General features: G+C 45.3%; 1 protein-coding gene across 3 annotated transcripts in view; it reads left to right on the top strand.

Annotated features, from left to right (window-relative positions):
• Window positions 1-1,811: 1,811 nt before the first annotated feature.
• The window catches only part of HNRNPD (heterogeneous nuclear ribonucleoprotein D), a 16,730-nt gene continuing 4,383 nt past the window's right edge, over window positions 1,812-14,158 (top strand). For 2 of the 3 annotated variants that reach the window (XR_013394130.1, XM_077933773.1), the window contains exons 1-5: window positions 1,812-2,305; window positions 9,556-9,724; window positions 9,966-10,127; window positions 11,527-11,658; window positions 13,766-13,865. Coding sequence is in view for 2 of the 3 variants with exons in the window: in XM_077933773.1 (XP_077789899.1) it covers window positions 2,079-2,305; window positions 9,556-9,724; window positions 9,966-10,127; window positions 11,527-11,658; window positions 13,766-13,865 (790 nt within the window). In the remaining variant the exon portion in view is untranslated. The remainder of the gene's footprint in view (window positions 2,306-9,555; window positions 9,725-9,965; window positions 10,128-11,526; window positions 11,659-13,765; window positions 13,866-14,158) is intronic. The other variant, XM_077933772.1, reaches the window with a different exon arrangement.

Raw genomic sequence — 14,158 nt, 5'->3', positions numbered from 1 at the left:
CAAGAAGCTGTTATTGATAAATCGTGGCAGCGTTACTAAAAACTTGCGAGCCAACCCAAAAGTGACAGCACTGAACCTCTTGATGAATTTAATTCATGTTAACTGTCTCCTCTTGAAGCTCACTTGTTCCAGTATGGCAATCTGCTCTCTGCCACCTGTGAAATTCCTGTATTAAAAATATGCTGCTTGTACTATATTACTTTTATGTAGCACTTTACTGGTATCTATTATCCCTAAAAGAACCATGCAGATAAATCAGTATTAAGCCCCATTGATGATGGAAGATTGGCTGGGTGGGGAGCAAAGTTTAAGAGCGCCCAGCAAATAGTAGTGTGCCTGTTTTGCATGTGAGGACAATGCCCCAGATTCAATCCTCCCGGCATCTCTAGGCGAGACTGCGAATATACTGAGTCAAAAGAGAGCAGACAGTATTGTTTCACACACTATAATCCAGGCTGCTATGCATTTTTGGAGGTTCTTAGTACAATATTGCCTGTCTAATTTTCAAATGTGTAATTGCTTTCAGATTTGCACAGGGATGGCCGTTTCAGTCTTTTGCAGCAAAAACGAAGGGCCTGGTGGCGCATTAAAAGGTTTATTATGGCATGGGCTTTGGTGGACCACAGTCCGCTTTATCAGGTGGATGAAGCTGATGATTTTTGTTTTTTACAAAGATTCTATTTTGATAAATAAAAGTGGGTACTCAGCATGTCTCTCACACACAAACCCATCTCGTTTCTTTCTCGTACAGCACTGCACAAAGCGTTTCTCATCGCCGAACGTGTTATGGACGCGCGTGGGATTGTTCACAGGATCGTTCGCCTGTTAAATGCGGGCGGAAATTTGCAAACGCAATAAATGCAATAGCAAACGGTCGTGGTCGTGCAAGCAGTGCAAGATCCGGCGGCGTGTTCATAATCCAGGACAGCTTTTTTTAAAAAAGTACTTTTTATTAATTTTTCATAAATAACAGGCCACATTAATAAAATACCAAATCATAATACAATCAAAAGAGCCAATTAATTAAGTTCCGAATTAAACACTTGGATGACTTCCCTTGTTCTGGTTATCAGGAGTTGATGTGATTCCTTGGCCCCGCTCCAGTCTTGTTAATCGGCCCAAATACAATAGTTCCGATCTTAATCCTTTATTTTAGCAGCTACTGGTCTAATCCAGGACAGCCTTGGGCCGCCGCCTGCGAGGGAGTCGCGCGGCCCTTTCTTCCCTCCCGCGTCCCGGAAAGACCCGCTCCCTTTGGCCGAGACCCTCGCGGGATCTCCGGCTCCGAGACCTCCTCTTTCACGGAATGGCGGCGCTTCTGTGACAGGAATAAAGGGAGCCCGAGTGGCGCTCCGAGTTCTTACTTCTGTGGGAGAAATAAACCTCCTACATCCGGGGCTTGTGTTGTGAGGCCTGTGATGGCGGCCTTCCTATTGTCTGCTGCTCCCTTATTATTCACTTCAGTTTTATTTTATTTATTTCATTTCAGTTTTATTTGTGCTTTTATCGTTTTGTAATGTCTTGTTTTTTAAACTGCCCTGGGATTACATGAGGGAAGCTGAGGCAGTCCTAACGAATAATAAATAAACGCAACAACAACAAACAACACGACCCGAAAGGGCTGACTAGACTAACGGAATAGAAAAGACGCCACGCCGCCACCTACGGCCCCTCTATGTCCGCCTGCGTCTCTATGGTTTCCTCTATAGCAAAACGACCTCAAGGCGAGGGAATGCGCGCGCACGGCGCGGGGAAGGGAGGAGGAGAGAAAGAAAACTGGGGCGTCGGTCACGTGGCCGCGCCGCCGCCGCATTCCTTCCGTCGGCCATTTTAGGTTGGGAACCATCGAGGCGGCGCCATTAAAGTGCGAGAAAGGAGGGAAACGCCAGCAGCCCGCGCTTGGCACGTCGCCGCCGTCGCGGTTTTCGTCGCGGTCGGGCAGCGCAGCCCCTACTGACTCCTCTCCCCCCTCCCCCGCGCCTCGCAGGATCCCGCCTTCTTCTTCTCCCCCCCCCCCAACAAACCTTCGGTGACGCTCCTCTCTCCCTTTTCCTGCGAGACCAGCCGGCCGAGGCACCATGTCGGAGCAGCCGTTCGCCGGAGATGCCGCTGCCGCGGAGGCTTCGGAGCAGGCCGAGCAGCTTGAAGGGGCCTCGGGCAACGGAGGCGGTGGCGGCGGCGGTGCCGAAGGAGGTGGCGGCGGCGGCGGCGGTGGAGGAGGAGGAGGAGGAGGAGGCGGAGGCGGCGGCACAGGAGAATCGGAGGGAGCGAAAATCGACGCGAGCAAGAACGAGGAGGATGAAGGGTAGGCGAGCGGGTGGAGGAGGAGGAGGAGAACGACGCCGACGGTGCGCCTCATCCCGCCTGCTTACTCCCGAGTCGGGAGGAACGTAACCGGCGGCGTTATTTTCTAGGGGAACCTCCTTTCCCCCTCCCCAAAATTGGTTCTGCTGCCCCCTCAGTGGTGCTTCGCTCCGCATCGCCCCCGCTTCCCCTCCCCGGGCAGTGTTAGGATGGAGAGGCGCGAGTCCTCCGGGGAGGAAGGAAACGGGGGTCGTGGACGCGCATCTGGTGCTTTTACCTGATGGCTTCCAGGTCTAAGCGGGCGAGCGGCGCTCCTGCGCCTCGGGCGACTTCCGAGGAGCAGCTGCCTGTTGCAAGAGCGATCTCTTCGTTTCGCAGCCTTATTTTGTTCCGGAGACGGGGGTGGGTTGTGCCGATGTGTTTCTGGTTTTATGGCCCTCGAGACCTTGCCCTTAGGGTCTGCGTTAGCGAACCCCGCGTGGCTTCTTTTTTATAAATATAAAGAAAGAGTGGCCCCCGTTTGCTTCGGCAGCCCTGCCGACTTTGTAAGGGAGAAGAGTTGGAAGTCACTCTCGGGTTGCAACGGAGCAAAATGCAACTAAAGCAGAGGGGGCTGCATGGTGCGAAAGTGGATGCTCCGGTGTGTACGGTCCGGGCGCTATAAAAAGGCACTAAAACCGCCGTCTAGAAGTGGCTGTCAAATGCAGACGATGGCTTATGAGCCCTGCTAGTTTTTGTTTGTTTGTTTTTAGCCCGGGATGCGTGAAAACAAAGAGTTGTGGCCTCGCAGAGAGTAGACGGTCACAAGGCTCATTGTTTTCGCTGCAGATGGACTTGCGCTGCTACCTCGCTAGAAATGGCGCGAGTGGAGCCCATTCCGTGCGAATTTTCAGTTGTGTATATTGTGCAAAAGACAGTCATATAAGCTCATGCAAGAGCTTGGTGGTACACATTCTGTAGCTTTCAAAACGAATGTGATGCTTTCCACTGAGCTCTCTTTTGTCCCGTCATGAAATCTACTTTTTACTTGGTGGTCCCATGGCATTGTCTTTATCTGTGTCTTGTGTTAGTGGCTGCAGAGATATGTGGAAATCCTGGGTGAAAAGCCCATCCCCACTGTTTATAATGAGGGTATCCACTATCTGGCCGAAGGTTGCATTGTCTTTCAGTGGATTAGGTTGGTCACCTAAGCAGCTTTCTTACTTTGAGACTTTTACAGTGTGGAAAGGATAACACTATGTTCCCTCAACTAATGTATATTGCATGTCTTATGTAATGCATGGGAGAAAATGTTAACAGGATAGCTGAGCAGTATCCTTTTGTAGCATATACATAAGTAATTTACTCTGGTGATAGCCATTCATTCATTTGTACCTCCAAGCCTAGAGTTTTGTAATGTGGTTTACCGGGGGATGACTTTAAAGGGTTCCATTTATTAGCTTGTAAAATAAGAAGCAAAAGGTAGCCATGTTCCCCCATATGGGGGAAGAAACCTCTAAAATCCACAGTTGGACAATATTTTTATTAGGACTAGCTAAAATGTAACAAAAATGTGGCAAGCTTTTTGGAGTTCTGTATGGCTATAGCAAAACAACGACGTTATAATAAAACCACAACTTAAAGAGACAACCAAATATATATATCACAGAACTAAGCAGCTGCCAAGTACATACTTTAAAGTGACCAACCGTAAAGCCAGATCTTTAAAACTGGGACAGAAGAAAAGCCCTAGCCAGATGCTGAAAAGACAGCAAGTTGGGTGCCAGGTGGCCTCCCTAGGGAGATTACCGTATTTTTCGCCCCATAGGGTGCAGCGCCCCATAGGACGCACCTAGTTTTTTTGGGGGGGGGGAAATAAAGGGGAAAAAATTATTCCCCCCCCCCCAGGCGCGGGGCTGGCGCGGGGGGAAGCCCTAGCTTCCCCCAATCCCAGCCCCGAGAACAGCCTGTTATCCGCAAGCCTAGGGAGGCCAGCGGTAAGTCGCGCCGGTCTCCCCAGGCTTCGAAATGCAGGCAGCTCTGCGCAGCCATTGGGAGGCGGGCGCGAAGTGGCGCCGGTCTCCCGAGGGTTGCGCAGAGCTTCCTGAAGCCTGCATTCGCCCCATAGGACACACACACATTCCCCCTTCATTTTTGGAGGGGGAAAAGTGCGTCCTATAGGGCGAAAAATACGGTATTCCATAGTGTTGGGCTCAAAAATACTGCAGCTCTCCTGGCTGGGCTATGTTATTGAGATAGTGCTAGTTAAGGCATACTAAGTAACCTAAATCACTGGGACTCAGCATGATGGTCTCTGCTGCTATTTTATGTGATAGGTAAAGGTAAAGGTACCCCTGCCCGTACGGGCCAGTCGTGTCCGACTCTAGGGTTGTGCACCCATCTCACTTAAGAGGCCGGGGGCCAGCGCTGTCCGGAGACACTTCCGGGTCACGTGGCCAGCGTGACGAAGCTGCTCTGGCGAGCCGGCACCAGCGCAGCGCACGGAAACGCCGTTTACCTTCCCGCTAGAAAGCGGTACCTATTTATCTACTTGCACTTAGGGGTGCTTTCGAACTGCTAGGTGGGCAGGAGCTGGGACCGAAAGACGGGAGCTCACCCCGCTGCGGGGATTCGAACCGCTGACCATGCGATCGGCAAGCCCTAGGCGCTGAGGTTTTACCCACAACGCCACCCGCGTCCCTATTTTATGTGATACTAAGTTCAAATATGAGCATCCATTTGCTATTAGCATTAAGCCTGGGCTGTTGAGACTGTCCCTCAACTGTGGAGCACTCTTGCCTTTGAAACTAATCAAATGATGGTTCCTGGTTTATACAATACTGAATGAGTGCTACTGAGAACCTTAATAATAATAATAATTAATAATAATTTTATTATTTATACGCCGCCTGTCTGGAAGGCTTACAACATATCTAAAACCATGACAAAAACATCAATCCTTAAAAACTTCCCTAAACAGCTTGTAAACAGCTTGCCTTCAGATGTCTTCTAAATGTCAGGTAGTTGTTTATCTCTTTGCCATCTGATGGGAGGGCATTCCACAGGGAGGGGGCCACTACCAAGAAGGCCCTCTGCTTGGTTCCCTGTAACTTTACTTCTCGCAGTGAGGGAACCAGCAGAAGACCCTCTGAGGAGAACCTCAGTGCCCAAGCTGAGTGATGGGAGTGGAGCTGCATGGTTAACCACTTGTGTTAAAGCTGTGTTCACATAGGTTGAACCAATTCCTTTCTGGGTAGCTGTTTTACTGCCATAATATATAAAGCAGGCCGTAGCTGACTTTTGAGCATCTGTACATGTGAGTAGTTTTTTTAAAATGGGCTTTGCTCACGGTCTTTGGAAAGAATTGTAACCCCATATTTATGCCTCTTGCCTTCTTTGGTCCTAACATGCTGTCTTGGCATGACTTAATTAGCAGGAATAATTTCTTCCTATACTTGTGAAATCTTTTCATTTCTGGCCTTGCCTAATACAGTAGTAAAGAATGTAATATGTCTACAAGATGATCCAAGGACATTCCTGCACTGCTAGTAATCTTGTTTTCTGTGTGATAAAGATAGCAGATGTGCAACTGGATTGCAGTTTCATTTTGTACTGAAGTGCTCTGAATCTGTGAAACTCATTTATGCTCTAAACCTGAAATGGGTTAACAGTTAGAACTTCCAGAAGGGAACTCCGAAAATTGTAATACTTTTAAAGATGCTCAGTGTTAGATTCATTAGACCAGTGTTTCTCAAACTTAGGTCACCAGCTGTTGTTGGACTACAACTCACCATTCCTGACCACTGGTCCTGCTAACTAGGAATGATGGGAGTTGTAGTCCAGTATAAGCTGGGCACCCAAGTTTGAGAAACACTGCATTAGGCATTCCATTGTCTACTAGATTACAATTACTGGACTTCTTGCATGGAAACTGTAACAGTTAAACCTGTAGGAGTTTGCATTCCAGGTGTGGTTCTCTAATGCACCAATATCTTCAGTAAGCAGGGAGGCCTGCACCACAACATTATCAGTAAAGGCAGCTGTTCAAATAGTACATTTGAGTTGTATCTTCCACTTGGGAGTGCTCAGAGCACCATAGAACAAACCAAACTTGTAAGTATCCATTCACTTGGTGTGTTCTTAATAATCCTGTGCAGGTGACGAGACAGGAAAGACCTTGACAGTTCAGTTCAGTGTATCACAAATTACTGAGCATGAACAGCCCAATACAAAGGTTGTATACTAGCAACTGCTGTCAAATTATTTGCAAGATTGTAACAAACATATGCCAAATTAGTTTTTTTTTATACAATCATTAAAAAGATGGGGGGGGGGGGGAGCTGGTAAGTTTGTCTTCCACATTCACTTACATACCTGTCTTCAAATTTATTTATTTTTGCATGAGCTTATCTTGAAAATAGCTTCAGGAAGCCTGCAGCTCTTATGATTTCTCTTATTGCTCTTAGTTAGCGCTCAGCCTTCCGCGGAGGTGGTTCTTTTTACGTGAAAGTTGCAGCTCAAAGATGGGATGTTACTTCTAGCAGCAACCCATATTGCATCACATGGTGTTTCAGGCACAGCTGCAGTTAAAAGGTGCAGCCTTAAGATAAGGAAATCCCTGACTGAATGCAAGGTGGTGAAGGGACAGCCTCCTGAACAAAAGTTAGTACGTGCCTTTTTCCAGTACAGTTACAACACTGGGAGTTGGTCAGTGGGCTGTTCCCCCCCTTTCCCTGTTTTAATCTCAAAACAATTTAGGCTAACCCTTCCCCCAAGCTCTGACTTACTTAAGTATTATTCACTGTTCATTCTGTGGGGAGTGGTGGACATGTCTCGACCTCTTTGCTTGGAAGTAGCTCCTGGGTTACATACTTGATTTGGGAGAGGTCTGTCATCGTTGATAGCAGTGCTGTCTTGTGTGAAAATCATTGTAATCACAAAACTAGTTCATACAGGACTTCTGCAGCTTTGACTGTCATATTTTATTTTATTTTTGTCTTGGAGCCTGCTACAACAATCAACCTGACTAGTTTGTGCACTTCATTTCTTTTATACCATACAAACATTCATGGGGTTGAATCCAGGCTTCCCATTAGTGGAAGGGTTGGGGTTAACTTTACAAATTCCTCCTTTCCTTTCTGCAGTTCCCACGCCCTTCCCCTGAGATCAGTTCCCGAGGGAGGGGCCTCTGGAATAGCATTGAGTGTTGCTTTGGAGGCTTAAGAGGGAATTGGTGAAACTTTCCTCCCCCCTTTCCCTTCCTCAAGCAGGAGCATCCACTGCAATCCACTGGGTTGCAGAAGTATATTCACTCACAAATTAGCAGAACTGGAACTAACACATCATTAGGATTCTTGATGCTTGGTGTAAAGCTTTTATTGTTGACGTTCTGCATTTTAGGCAACTGGTTTGTATTTGCACTAGCCTGTAAGAAACCCAAGCAGTTCACAACAGAACAATAGAATCAGCCAGCTTTGGATGTGAAATTTAAGTAGCACCACTGGTCTCTGACCGCAATAAATTATCTATCTATCTTAGTAGCACCAGCCAGTTTATGTGGTTACTTCCATGTCAAAATGGCAGCGCTATATGTTTAAGTAATGTTCTAGCTATTAGAAGTACCTTGGGCTGCTGAGATGGGTGTTACCTTGGGATATGCTGGGATGGTAAAGGGGAGTAGGGTTTTGCTTTTACCGTAGCATTCTTGTTGCAATTCTGATTAGTTTCACTAGTGTATTCATTATAAAAGGGGTGTGTAGCCCCTTTTCAGATGGCTTGCCGGTTGTCCCCCACACTGCTTGTTTTGGCAGGTACCTAGGTCTATGGGTGGGAGAGAACGGCAGGCATTGTTTTGGGGCGGGTTATCTAATGGCTATTCACATTGCTCTGCTTACGTTCTAGCAAAGCCCATTAAAGTCTGACCATCTGAACGTTTGTTTTCTTCTGCAGGAAAATGTTTATCGGTGGCCTCAGCTGGGATACTGTCGAGTTACAGCTCGGCATCCAGGGAAAAATCAGTCTCACACCTTATTAGGTTCCGAAATATGGCTGCTCTTTTTTTTTTTTTTTTTTTTTAATAAAACAAGTCTTTATTTTATTTCACAAAATTTATATATTGCTTGATTGTTTTTTAAAAAACAACCCTGATTTAAAGTCATAAAAGACTTGCATGAACATCTGTGTGTACAATTAACGTTAATCCATATATACACGTGTTTCCTATAACAATTTTGTAATAGGTGAGGTTGCCTTTAGCCCAAGACAGACAGCCTTTGAATAACAGGGGGTTTTGGGGGGGGGGGGGCAGAGGTGGTGTGTTCCCTTTGCTTCCAGGAGGTTGAACCAGATGGATCTGTTGTCTGAAATAGAAGGGCACTGATATTCCTAAAACCCAAAAACTATGTTCAGTAACGTGATACATCCTTCCTGAATGCATGCAAGCCTATTTTGACTGTTTCCATAAGTTGCCTTGCTGATATGCTAGCATGTCAAGGAAAAGACTAACTAGATCCCTGTGACCTGAAATGCTAGCTTTCACAACTGGTACTCTCAGCATGCAGAAAGGATCATAAGAGTGGTGTCTACAACTATACATTCAAAGATGTGAATTGCTGTTGTGGGTTCTAGTAAGCCTTGGATGCAGATAAGAGTGTTTGGGTGTCTCTCCATGTGCTCCACTATGAAACCTAACTGCCTCAGATACTACAACAGGTAAAATACTTGCAGCAAGGAGGAGAAAAGAAAGAAGAAAATGGTTAATTTGAAGCTTAATCAGATTTTTTCAGACCAATTTTGGAAAATCCCAGGCTCAACAATAGGGGATCCAGTGCATTCTCCAGCCATCCCACCTCCGGCTTTACCTCGCCTCCTTTTAATTCAGGACTTATACCTGCCAGTCCCCTTTGTACCACACCAAGCCAGGGTGTCAATAGGGGCTGGTTTTTCTTCTTCAGCACAGTGCCTTGTTTTTCCACTGTCAGAGGTTTTGCAGCAAGGGATTCACCTTGTTCCAGATGTTTTACATGGATTACAACAAAATGAACCCTATGTGACTGTATTTTCTGATCGCCAGGCACGTTTGCAATCAGGTTCTCCTATAGCAAAGCTTATATGCGTCCCAAGGCCAACCCAGGACCATGACCCCCTTATTGCTGCTACCTTCCCAGTCACAGAGAAGCGTCCAAAGATCCAGATGACCCTTGGGGGTCGCACGATTGAAGGGGTCTTAGCCCATTAAAGTCTGACCATCTGAACGTTTGTTTTCTTCTGCAGGAAAATGTTTATCGGTGGCCTCAGCTGGGATACTACAAAGAAGGACCTTAAGGATTACTTCACGAAATTTGGTGAAGTTGTAGACTGCACCCTGAAGTTAGACCCAATTACAGGGCGGTCCAGAGGCTTTGGCTTTGTGCTGTTCAAGGAAGCTGAGAGCGTAGACAAGGTACGTGTTCAAGACGCTTTGTCATTGTTGCAAGAATTCAGAAAAGGTCTGTGATAGTTCTTGCTGAGTATCCAAGGAAATATATCTGAAGGTATCTGAAGAAGTGTGCATGCACACAAAAGCTCATACCAAGAACTAACTTAGTTGGTCTTTAAGGTGCTACTGGAAGGAATATTTTTTTTTTTTTTTTGACCAAATATAGTTTAAGATGCCATGTTTTTTATGTTTTATTTTTTTACAGGTCATGGATCAGAAAGAACACAAGCTGAACGGAAAAGTGATTGATCCCAAAAGAGCAAAAGCAATGAAAACAAAAGAGCCAGTTAAAAAGATTTTTGTTGGTGGGCTATCTCCAGATACGCCTGAGGAGAAAATAAGGGAATACTTTGGAGGTTTTGGCGAGGTAAGTCACCTGCCCTGTCTGTTTATACTGAGTTAGTTTGGTAATTCCCCCACCTCCAGAACTGCTCAGAGTGGCTGATAGAATCTCCTGAGCAACTTTCGGGTATGTATAGCAGTGGGGAAGGGAAATAGACACTATTAGATACCACTCATACTTATTCACAACTTCCCCCAAAATACTTTTTGGAAAACAGTTTACTGACAAAAATGGGGGAGGATAACTTTTTTTGGGGGGGAGGGCAGAATTATTTCATCGCTGTAGGGCTGATTTGACCCCCTGTTCAAATGCAGCCATTGGGAATAATGAAACTCATGACAGTTGGCACACCTAGGAGATCTCTGCTTGGTATTCCTTACAGAAGCAGCTCTGAGAAAAGGTCCAGCTACCCAATAAGAAAGCTGTCCCTTTGTGGTACTTTTAATCTCTTGTTTGCATGTAATTTTTGCGATGCTACTTTTGGTTCTTTGTTGTCTCCACATTCTTACTACCAGTTTCTATCCTGGCCTCAGTTTGAGGACATAGACATTTAGTTCATCCCTAAGAACTATCCTAAACCAGGTGCTTATTGGCTCCTATTGACTTCCCCCTACGAATCAGTTCGAAAGCTGTGTTGTGCTGTTCTGGATGTTACAGTTGTATTGGGGCTAATTTGTTTCCAGAGCAGTAGGGTACTATCAGCTTCACTGAAATCAAAGGGAGGCTTGCCCTGAGTTCAGCAGGATGTGGAGTGCACTGTTTATTATTGTTTCAGAACAAAACCACTGCCTAATTGACCCAGCCAATAAAAGTTCAAATTAAATATTAGAGTAGTAATCTCCTTAAGACAAACTGGTTGAAATTTTTTAGTTGTAGGCCAGTTTATTTTGAGAGCCTGAGATTTGATATGTATTCAAAATTCTACTGCAGGCATTTTTCTCTAATGGTTAAATTTGGCTCTGAACAATTTAATACTTCTGCAATTAGCATAGTTTTCTTTCAGTAATTTAGTAATGCATGGTGGGGTTACCTCTGGGCACTTTCCTGGGTGCAGAGGCTTATTTCAAACATTGCAGCAAACCATGAGCAAGGAAGCTTACTTAGTATGATGTGTGAATGGGCAAATCATAGTCATACACTCTGAAGGCCATTTTGCCCAGAGACTTGGGTCTTGAGCAGGAAAATGGCTGTAAATAATGGCTTCCCTCTACTTAAGTTCAGACTATGGTTTGGTTTCTAATTTATGGTTCATACAATCGTTGATGGTGATGTTTGAATTTCAGCTGACTACTTGCATCCTGACTACATCCATCCTATATTGTTTTTATTTAATATGAACTTTGAAACAACGCTCTTCGTGTGCTCTTAGCTATAAGCTGTTCAAAATACATACTTTTGTGTGATCTGTGTATCTCTTGATCAGGTGGAATCGATAGAACTTCCCATGGACAACAAAACCAACAAGCGTCGTGGTTTTTGCTTCATTACTTTCAAAGAAGAAGATCCAGTGAAGAAAATTATGGAGAAAAAATACCACAACGTTGGTCTCAGTAAAGTATGTTTCAAGCTGTGATTCCAAAGCACCTCCTCTTTAGAAAGAGAATCCTGGTTTTGCTTGGTCAATAACAGCCAGTTATTATCAAGACAGAAGAGTTGACAAGAAAACACAAAGGGAGGAGTCACTGGTGGATGTTAGGGGTGAAACATTTGTTTAAAAGCATGCATGCACACACACAACTGTTAGAAATATTTTCAACTCTTCTGTTTTGAAAAAGCACCGTATTTTTCGCTCTATAAGACGCACCAGACCACAAGATGCACATAGTTTTTGGAGGAGGAAAACTGGTGGATGTTAGGGGTGAAACATTTGTTTAAAAGCATGCATGCACACACACAACTGTTAGAAATATTTTCAACTCTTCTGTTTTGAAAAAGCACCGTATTTTTCGCTCTATAAGGCGCACCAGACCACAAGATGCACATAGTTTTTGGAGGAGGAAAACAAAAAGAAAAATATTTTGAATCTCAAAAGCCAGAACAGCAAGAGTGATCGCTGCGCAGTGAAAGCAGCAATCCCTCTTGCTGTTCTGGCTTCTGAGATAGCTGCGCAGCCTGCATTCGCTCCATAAGATGCACGCACATTTCCCCTTACTTTTTAGGAGGGAAAAAGTGAGTCTTATAGAGTAAAAAATACAGTACTTTGAAATCATCGCTATATACTTGATATAGAGCTTAGTTATCCAAGTGCTGGTCTTTATGTAGTTGACGACACCATACAGAAGGAGGGCGGTATATTAGCAGGCTTGAGGTGAACCCCAAAGGCTTGCAGGAATGCACACTTCTTGCGAGAGGGAGGGGGAATCCGAAAACAGCCCAGTGAGGACTGGGCATGGGATATTGACTGTGCTGAGGCCTTTTGTAGGGCAGGGCGAAGGGTGGGACAGAACCTAGAAAACCAACTGCTTGTGACATTACACTAGGAGTGGATAACTTAATTCCTTAACTTAATTCCCCATCTCTTGGGCCAATGTCAGTGGGTGGGCTGGGATACCCACTTGTCAAGGTTCAAAGGGGCTGCATCAAGCGCTTTGCGGGTACGCTATCAGCGTAAGCCTACCTTCAGAGGGGTTTGTTTGTTCCTTACAGTTGGTGCTGATAGTGGGAGGTAATTTGAAGGTCCTTATTGCTCCTTTATATGGGACGCGGGTGGCACCGTGGTCTAGAGCATAGATCAGAAGGTCGGCAGTTTGAATCCCCGCGATGGGGTGAGTTCCTGTTGCTCGGTCCCAGCTCCTGCCCACCTAGCAGATCAAAAGCATGTCAAAGTGCAAGTAGATAAAGAGGTACCGCTCTGGCGGGAAGGTAAGCGGCGTTTCCGTGCGCTGCTCTGGTTCGCCAGAAGCGGCTTAGTCATGCTGGCCACATGACCCGGAAGCTGTACGCCGGCTCCCTCGGCCAATAAAGTGAGATGAGCGCCGCAACCCCAGTCATCTGCAACTGGACCTAACGGTCAGGGGCCCCTTTACCTTTTATTGCTCCTTTATAGCTGTGTCTTTCCCTGTCCCACATAGGTGGGGCATGGTATTGTGAAAATGGCCTCACAAGCCAAATTGGGAGTAATTAGGCCCTTGAGCCAGAGGTTCCCTACCCTTGGATTACGCCATTCAGTGTAACATTGCAAGCATTTAAACTTCAGTTTATGCTGGGTAGTTCATAACTACCTTTGGAAACAGTATTTACTTCTTCTAAAAGAGCAAGCCCTCTTCTGCCAGTGACTGGTAGATAGGCTTATTTGGAGCTTGTAGCTTCCTACTATAATGAGACAGTTTCCAAAACAGAAGCTAGTTGTCGCTTACCAGCAAAGATTTTGCTGGTTAAGAAGATTAAGTTAAAGCTCCTGAATGTTGAGCAGCGCCTCTATACCTCTTCAAAGCTCAATTCTTACTAGTGTTTTTGTGAAAATGAAGATTTAACACTTAACTATAATATAGCTGCAGTTCTTACCTGCTGTAAGTTTTGTTTAACTGGAGGTGCCAACTCATTCCTTAAATTGCATTGCTATTTTTGATGAATTTTGTAGTGTTAAAGTAAATGGGCATTGAACCTGAAAGAGCTGCTCACTTGCACTTTGCAGAAATAACTATTACTTATCATTCTTTCAGTGTGAAATAAAAGTAGCGATGTCAAAAGAACAGTATCAGCAGCAGCAGCAGTGGGGAGCACGAGGGGGATTTGCTGGAAGAGCTCGTGGCCGAGGTGGAGGTAAATTTTTTATTTAACTGGCACTGATACTTAATTCCAGTACCTGCTCAAAGATCTGTTCTCTCAAGTTCATGTTTCTCAGCGTTCTGTTTTAAAAATTCACCAAACGTCTCTGTGAACTCAGTGCGCCTACCTGATCTACAGCGCCTGGCCCTAGGCATTGAATCTTTTTATATTAACTGACAGTCCTTTTTAAGAATTCAGGATTACAAGGAACCTGAGTGGTTGCTCACGGAATAAAGTTATACTTCAACATAGTGGAAAGCTAACTAACATAGCTTGGTGTTTGGCAC

Source organism: Podarcis muralis, chromosome 9, assembly GCF_964188315.1.
Source record: "Podarcis muralis chromosome 9, rPodMur119.hap1.1, whole genome shotgun sequence".
NCBI classification, from domain to species: Eukaryota; Metazoa; Chordata; class Lepidosauria; order Squamata; family Lacertidae; genus Podarcis; species Podarcis muralis.
This window is presented reverse-complemented; position numbering and strand designations above follow the sequence as displayed.